At 35.8% G+C, this 9,243-nt stretch overlaps 1 protein-coding gene across 1 annotated transcript; it reads left to right on the forward strand.

The window, feature by feature from the left end:
* The first annotated feature begins 2,173 nt into the window (after window positions 1-2,173).
* Window positions 2,174-7,306, forward strand: LOTGIDRAFT_235690 (hypothetical protein). The gene is made up of 2 exons (XM_009065172.1): window positions 2,174-2,296; window positions 5,176-7,306. The coding sequence occupies exon 2, from the start codon at window positions 5,569-5,571 to the stop codon at window positions 7,276-7,278; it is 1,710 nt and encodes a 569-aa protein (XP_009063420.1). The 5' UTR covers window positions 2,174-2,296; window positions 5,176-5,568; the 3' UTR covers window positions 7,279-7,306.
* The last annotated feature ends 1,937 nt before the right edge of the window (window positions 7,307-9,243 follow it).

The following is a 9,243-nucleotide window of genomic DNA, read 5'->3' on the forward strand; positions in this document are numbered from 1 at the left end:
CGAAATATGTGACCGATGTTTCAAAGGTTAAATAACTCACTGGCTCGAACGCCTTTGAGAAATCATGACAATCCCAAGGAAGGATCGAGTGCACCAGAATACAAAAGCCCACTTTAATGAATATTCTTCATTATGTCATTCAAACAATGGGAGTTTAAAGCAGCAGTATCTGCAATAAAATGACGTCACCAAAATTACGAGAAATAATGATCACGAATAATTATCTCTTCGCACGAACAGGTAATCGATAAACTTTTGGTCAGACTTAAACAACCTTTGGCAATTATTCCATCTAGTTGCCAAGTCTTCGAATCATTAACAAATGCAGAAATCATGTGAAAACATGTTGTTCTTACAATGTCATGAATCAGAAAAAAGATCGATTGACTCTTTAATGAAAAGCATAAAAAATTCACACCATTTCCGCTCTTGGAAATTTTCTTTAACGAAGTTTTTGATTTATTATTATTTCATATTTCATTTATTATAAAGTATATTGTTCACCCTTAAGTTATATTTATAATGAAATTTCCAGACTACCGTCTTTTGATTGGAAATGACATTGATGGACTATTCAACAATATTGTATCGATCTTGAAATTGGCTCTTTCATCAATCTGACGATTACATGGCAGATTTTATTTACAATCAATGCAAGCTAAACAGACTGTTAAAGGGACATGTCCCCTTAAATTTATACGTCATTAGAATTTGATCTCAAGTTTGGAGACTTTTGATTGAATGTGTATAGGGATAGCCTCTATAATCGAGTCCAACTTCGTCTACGCACAGCCGCGACATATTTTGTCAGAGATAGGAGACGTTCGTGTGTCAGAGACTACTAAGATAGGTCTTGAAAATTGCGACTTAACTCGGCTACTTTCAAATTTTACATTGCCACATTGTTTTTTGGCAAGTGTGGCTGTCCTCCAAGGAAATGTAACCCTTAAAGAAAACTTAATGCCACTCTGCGACTGGATTTTTCCCCTTTTAGAGAGTCTAGATAGATAAGAAGGTTTTTTCTTTCTTTTTTTGATCTTGAAAATCTTATGAGTTGTTGTAACTTTAAAACGGATCTTATTGCAATGCTCAACCAAGGCGAGGTATTTCCTTTAAAGTTGTCTTTAAGTTAACTAAGTGATAACACCCCTTTAAATGATTTCGTAATGCTCTCACGTAGTTGAGTTGCAATATTAGAACTATTCATCATAGAGGGCACTGCGTTCTAAAAAAATATTTTTATTGTTTTATTAGAAGGAAGACATCCTTGGAATTTCAGTGTGAAAAACCGAGTAAGATTTATCTTGAAGAAGGGTGTTTGGAATTTTCCAAATATACAGGCTAAAGATCGTAGAGATACTTCATTTAGCAGTTAGAAGAGCAGTTATCTCGTGGTCGTTATGGTCCAGATAGTTTTCATCTAAAATCTTAAGTGAAAAAAGTTAATAGAAATGATACATTTACCCCCCCCCCCTCCCTAATTTTTACAGATATATTTTCATTGATATTTTCATCGTTTAATGTTCCAGGTTAGTTTGCTAACAGAATAAATTCCTAAAGCTTTTGAATACTTACAGGGACAGTTGCACCTTTTTATTGGGAGGGAGGGGGGGGGGGGTGATTTGAGTGTTGACCATATGGAAATAGTCTTCAGAAGTACTTAAATGTAAGAAAATGGCATGGTTCCTTTAAAGATACCTCAATCTAGGAATTTTACTCACTATATATCACAAATTAGTATCTTAAAAAGACGAGTCGTCATTTTAACATTCAAACGCGGTTAATTCTGGACATATATTGATTTGAAGGCTCAAATTTCGACGATGAGTTGTGAACACTATTACTGATTGGCTTAGATAAAAAAAAAAATCCCTTTTCTGAGACTAATTTACGATTGGTCAAAAATGGCTTAACTGTTGCTTTAAATTTCTGAATTATTAACATGTTAACATGAGCGCTTAAGGGGTTTGGCGCCAGTGCGAACAAGTTTAAACAACCCCTGAGTAAACAACATGTTAACCTAACATAACCAAGGAGGATGCATGTAAGATGTATTAGTACACGCGCAAGGTTAAGATATAAGAATTACGATGTGTTATTTTAGTCCTAAAGCCCACTGCGAGATAATTCCTAACTATTTACTTTACTAGCAGACCGACATTGGCTGTTTACATGAAACTCGTGCTCTATTTTTGAAGTAGTAAACATTTTAGATAAGTTTGGTGGTATCTGCTAAAATTCTATCATGGCACAGGATTGATAAGATATAGTTTAGGAGAAAGTGCTGGAAAGGCAGGTAAGCACTAAATTCTAAGGCTTTTAGGTTTTCTTCTTCTACTTTATATGAAGATCGGGGACAAGTTCATATCACAAACTAGGTAGTTGTTGGTAGTCGTAGTAGTTGCTTGATGGATATGGACCAATATAAAAAAAAGTGTTTGGGAGATAACAACAGAAGCTGATATCACAGACTAGGTAGTTGTTGGTAGTCGTAGTAGTTGCTTGATGGATCTGGACCAATATTAAAATAGTGTTTGGAAGATAACAACAGAAGCTGATATCACAGACTAGATAGTTGTTGGTAGTCGTAGTAGTTGCTTGATGGATATGGACCAATATAAAAAAAAGTGTTTGGGAGATAACAACAGAAGCTGATATCACAGACTAGGTAGTTGTTGGTAGTCGTAGTAGTTGCTTGATGGATCTGGACCAATATTAAAATAGTGTTTGGAAGATAACACCAGAAGCTGATATCACTAACTAGGTAGTTGTTGGTAGTCGTAGTTAGTAGATGGATCAGTAACAACTAGATGGTTGGTACTGTTTATTTGGTAGTTCAGAAATTTCCCGATCTGGCCGTGAAACTTGACCCTTGGTATTCGGGCGTGAGTTACTCGATTCATTCCTCCATAGCTAGTTCTGATCATGGAAATTCTTTGAGTATGGTAGTCTAATGGTAGACTCAAAAATTAGTTCCAAACTTGCCATTCTTGCTTATCTGTGTCAATTTCGGTTAGAAGTCTGGAATATTATATGACTTTGCTTGGTTACATCGACCAAATGGTGATCGTGGGTTCTCATCTCGGTCGGCGTGTGAAAAGTCATCTTTTCTCATTATTCCAGTCGTCCCAGCTGTAAATGGCTACGGATAATTAGGTAAAGATCATGCCAACAAGTTTGGACATGGACAAGCTGGCAGAAAGGATGTTCGTGAACCCAAGTTAACATTCTTGTGATGGGAAGGTTGTTTTTTTCTTTGAGCTTTGATATTGATAGATTTTTAATCTTTAGCGGAAATCAAACAATTTATAGACGGCCGGATGCCGTACTTGGTCTTAGTGTTTGCTATTGTCTATAGTTAAAATTTTGTTTCTTTTATTCTGATATTTGTCGTCTCCATTGTAATCTAACAAGTTTTCTAGTACAATGATGTTCTAATAGTCAAGTCATTCTGTGGTTATACCTGAAAACAAATTGTAATTTTTTTTGGGGAAATTCGTTAGGGAAATTACATATTAGAAACAACTCCTAATGACATGACACGCTTTAATTTGTAAAATTTACGTCATTAGAACGTGACTGTGGTAAAAACTTGTTTGATTACAAAGAACTCAAAAAAAGCAGAAAAAGATAGACATGACACGCTTTAATTGGTAAAAAATAACGTCATTAGAACGGGACTATGGTAGAAAACTTGTTTAAAAAATAAAAGAATTAAAAAATAGCAAAAAATGATATGACACGCTTTAATCGGTAAAAATAACGTCATTAGAACGGAACCTTGTTAAAAAAACATGATAGATTACATTGGAGACAACAAATATCAGAAAAAAACGAAACGAAATTGTAACTAGTTCGATTCGCACCTTTATTCAGAAGATACAAAAGTAGAGAAAATTCAGATTTAACAATAAAAAATATTTCATTCAAGTATGTATAAGTACTTCTCGAGAAAAACTCACATAGAATGTTGAAAATGCTTGACCTTAGCTACACAAATAGAGAGTTATAGACTGTATATATTTTCAAATATATTTTCTATATAGACCATAGTCGTTTTGTTTATATACAGAAGTGAGACATAGAAAGGAATTTGTCAACTCTATAACCATATTGACGAGGGCTGACCGCAAAGTTTGTTAATAACATACAACAAGTTATGCCAGCAGTGGCGGAGCCAAAGGCGGGGGAGGGGAGGGGGCTGAGGGGGGTCCACCCTCGCAGCCTCGAAAGCAAGTTTTTTCGGACAAAAATCTTGTAACTAGGTTAGAGATTCGGGAAATCTCATATATTTCTCAGTAGCACATAGAACTCATTTTCTTTTCATAACGTTTCAATCATCCCTTGTATCCTAAGTGAAAAATCACTCTCGCACACTTTCTCTCATTGTACACTGCTCAGTGTTACGAAGCACAGTAAATAAAACTCGTAACATTTCATAACGTTTCAATCAGCCCTCATATTTTAAGTGGAAAACCATTCTGTATTTGTTGATATTGCAGTAGGCCTTGAGGTCTTATAATGATTTATTTAATACAGCCTGTTTTAATTTTATTTAATCCCAACCATATGGTTCACCGGCATTCATTATACAGGTATTTAATATGTGTCGTTATTGGATTGTAAGAAAGAAGTTTTATTGAATAAAGTTAAAGGATTATGCGATTTTGTTGTGTGTTGAGCGAGTATTATTGTTCGAGATATTCATTTTTGGAACTGTAGAAGTTGGGTATAACGTAACGTAAGGTTGTCTTGTGTGCTGACGACACATGTAATTTGTGTTGAAACGTTACGTGTTTAATATCAAAGATGTGTGCATATTCCATAATATTGTCTTGTGGTTGTGAATTGGGATTTGTAAAAAATTAAGCATTTATAATCTACTTTGTAAAAAACGATTTAGCGATCAAGAGTTTGTATGTGTAACGGGGAATCTATTAGCTACTACATGTATTTGGGCCATTCCTATTGTCCGTTTGCCTTAGTTGTTTCCTAATTGTTGAAAAACTATAATCGTAGGAAAGCTTTGCCACCATTTAATGCAGTTCACTTATTTTGTTTTTAAAGTTTTAAATTTTATACCTGCGATGCATTTAATCGTAATTTGTATTTTGATAAATGACAGGGAAGCCAGAAAATACTTACTAAATTAATTCAAATTCTTTTCTTTTTCAGGAGCGTAGTAAATTTCGGATAGTTATTTCGCCATTTTAAAAACCAAGAACAAATACTACCAGACCTTACAAATTTTTTTTATGAAAATGTAGTTGACGTTCTTGTGTAACAACAGTGCTTCTTAAAGAAGACAACCTTTCAATTTCGTGATTACGCGTTCGATACGGAAAAGGCATGACCTTGGAGAGATTTCCGAACTTCCAGCGAAATTCTCATTCATAATTAAAGAAAATAGTGTTTAAAGTGATTATCAATATATGTGTGTCTATATAACTAGACTCTAACAACCAGGCATTTCTGATTGTGTCAACTCCCATTGCGTGACAAAATGGCTCTCACGGGACAACGTTAAGACTCTGTCTTGAATCCGAAGGTGAATTCTAAGTCAACAATATGTCCATTCGATTCAACTATTGTAAAATGTTACGGAAGCATCACGCATTGCAGTGGTTGATGTTTGTAATAGCATTGTTTGCAGTGTTTCAGATTTTTACAACGTTGCGACAAGAACCTATCGTAGAGAAAGCAGATACTAAGCTCACTGGAAGAGTACCGAAAGCCTTTCATGCGGCCGAGGACACCGAGATGTCGAAATCCTTTTCCGAAGATTGGCCGAATGTTACTTATTTACAGATGGAAATCGAACAATATTTAGCCCAAACTAAGGAATTTGATTTCAAATTTCCCTGGAATTTTCAGCTACGTGATAACAGGGACAAATCGTGTATTGTTCAATATTCCAATTATTCTGCGATTCCTGCAAATTCTGTCAGCATTATAATGGCAATCGGTAATGCTCCTCTGACACAAGTGCTTAGCTCTGTGATGTATGTTCTGTTCAACACACCAAAATCTTTAGTGCAGAATATTTTTGTCGTTGGTGACACAAGAATAAGTGAAAGTGACTTTGAAATTCTAGAAAACGTTCTGATTCCGGTGCCATTTTTCAGGACGTTTCGACTAAATAATATAACCTCAGATTTAGCTGCTGCATACTTCGCGTCCAAATTCACGAAAGCGCCGTATCTAGTCATGATGAACGCTCGAGTGATTGTGTCAAGTGCGTGGTTGGAACCGCTGGTCTTCCAATTAAAACAACATTTTAGAAACGTCGTGGTTCCAAGTGTGATTTTCAAACTTAACGAAACTCAGAATGAGAGCGATTGGTCATTTTCGTTAAGAAGGGAGCTTGATTTTGATTTGGATCTCCACTGGGGTCACAAAGTGTTAAATCGAAACAAAGTAACTCGGACCCCAACCGTTTATGAACATCTATTTTTAGTCAGTGCCAAATTCTTTAAAGAAATTGGAGGATTTGATAGTGTTCGGGGAGCAGCTGGTGCAGAAGCTGTACTTTGGAGTATCAAGACGTATTTATGTCGCGGTCAAGTAATAATCTCGCCGTGCTCTAGAGTTTATGAAAGTCCTTTGATAAATAATTCAAATAAACGATTAGATATAACAAAAATTACAAACTATAAGATGTACATTGCTCGAGCGTTTATGGGTACGGATCAGGCCAGCTACATGTGTCTTGCGCCTGTGTTCAATAGAGGTTCAGCCGCAAGAGGTGGTGGAATTCGTCGCAGTCGGTCGTCATCTACCATATACTTTTCAAACAGAGCTCGCAATTTTTATCAGCAATCACTCAAGTGCTCAAGTTTCAGAACTTTTCTAACCATCGCGCAGCCGGGACTGGTGATTCGGCCCAAAGCCACCGAATATTTCGGCAAATTAAAAGCTAAAAGTTTGGATTTGTATTTATCCACAGACAGAAAACGTGAAAAAATAGTTTTAGTTGGAAATGACACTCAAATGGGAAGAGAATTTCGTTTCGATGCTTCGCATTTTATGTTTGGCAATAAATGCATAGATGTTAAAAACAACGAACTCGTTTTAACCTACTGTGGTAATTTGCCGAACACAAACTTGTGGACCTATCAGTATAATCGTTTAATGTATAAAAACAGAAAGTGTTTAACGCACCAGCCAGACTCTAAGGGAAACACTAAAGGTACATTAAAAATGATGCCGTGCACAAACAATTACACAAAACAGAACCAGTTTGTATTTTCGTTGCAATATGCTAAATCGTGTCTTTAGCAATGGTATTCTTTAAAATGTATATTTTAATCATGTTGAGTTGTTTTCCCTTTATACCAGTACCCTAAAGGATATTGCGATGTATTTAGTGTCTTGTTGTCCTAGGGGGTTCGGGTTAATCTTGCTACTGACAGAGAGCAACTGAAATTTCAACGACGACAGAACCATCGCAGTTGCCATCAATTGCCCGTGCTCTACTTTCTATAAGTGGTCGAATCTGCGACCATCCAGTTAGTTGATTGAAGTCGCATTTCGCTTTGATGTGATGCGCGAAATCGCCGGTGGACATGAGAGCTCAGTCAGTGTTTATATCAATTTTCATGAACATTGGGTTGGTGAATCATCATCTAAAAATCCTTATAAATATGGCTAATTTTGGCGTACTAGTCATGTGATTTCAAGCGCTTTAACCTACTGGGCTGCAGCAATCCTCATATATTTGTAATCTTGGGTGGTTTACAAAGTTACCATACTGAACACATCAACGTTGATGGAATGTCTGGAACATGTTTTACGAGGGGTGTAAGAAAAGTTTATAAACTCGCTTTATTAATGGTAAATTAAAAAAACTTGAAGTAAACTAAAATCGTTATCTTGGGGTTTCATCGATTGGTGATCAGGTACCCGCACTATGTGGAGAGTCGAACATGAAGAAATATGACCGCAATCAATGCCTTCATATGGTTAAGAGTGCCACCAACGCCTAAACTCGATCAAATTCGATGTCAACTCTCACGCACTGATGATTACGTCAGTTCTCCATTCCGACACAGTGGTTCAATCGGATATACCCTTGGTGGTTGCATGCTTCGGCTCACTATTTCGCGTGAATGCACCAAGAGAGCTATCGATTTAAATTTTTCATATCTTCCTCATTGATTTAGTCGCCTCATTAACTTCGGTTTTTAAAATTTTAATGTCGTATGTTTGTGTGTGATACCGACGGATTTCGTCGACGGGCAACGCTATAACAGCGGCATTAGCCTGCTCTTTTTCGAAACATGTGTCGACAGTACGAGAAGGGCTTTACTCAGTTCCAATGCATAAATGACTAACTTCGATACCCAAAACTTCTAACTTAAAACCTTTTGACCACCCATCTTATTCAGAAACCAATATACCACTAAAATTGGTCTAACTAATATCACGTGGTGGAAAGCTTGTCGGTTAGTAATTGATAGTATAATGTGACATTTTTTACTCGAATTTTAAGTAAATTGTTTTGGTTTCTTATTTCATGGGTAGACGGAAAATATTGTTTTAGAATTTAGCCCCTTGGCATTGACCTACAAATTAAGTACACGTAGTTCATGATACCAAAAATAAGGTGTTTTTTTTCAACCGCAAAGCAGCCTGTAGTAACACGCACGTTTAACCATCTATGTAAAACACGGCGTAAAATATAAATATTTAAAAATGTACAATATCGTGACAAGACCTATAAAAAATCAAATAGCATAGAAATAATACAAATGTGTAGTGTGCAATAAGTGAAATTTTACCAAGCATCAGAGCATGTAGCAGCTATTGTAAAACATATTGTGAGGTTTAAATTTTTGAAAATGTACGATATCGTGATATGACACACATTTAACCATGCTTGTAGAGCTATTTGAAAATATACGATATCGTGACAAGACCCCTTTCTTCTTTAAACATGCTTGTAAAATAAGCACTGAAGTATAGATAATTAGAATATACGATATCGTCAAAAGACTACAAATGTAGTGTACAATGAGAGAAATGTACGATATCGTGACAAGACCTAACTAAAAATCAAACAGCATAGAAAAACTACAAAAGGATTGTGCAATGAGGGAAAATTTACATGTATTTATCACATGTATCTGTATTACATGTTGTAAATATTTGAAAATGTACCATATCGTGACAAAACCAACTAAAAATCAAACAGCATAGAAACACTCCAAATATAGTGTGCAATGAGGGAAAAATTTCACGACC

This window comes from Lottia gigantea, assembly GCF_000327385.1.
Source record: "Lottia gigantea unplaced genomic scaffold LOTGIsca_68, whole genome shotgun sequence".
NCBI lineage: Eukaryota > Metazoa > Mollusca > Gastropoda > Lottiidae > Lottia > Lottia gigantea.

Bases quoted from the DNA above. Each gene is read 5' to 3' on its own strand.
- LOTGIDRAFT_235690 (XM_009065172.1), top strand. From the start codon at position 5,569: ATGTCCATTCGATTCAACTATTGTAAAATGTTACGGAAGCATCACGCA.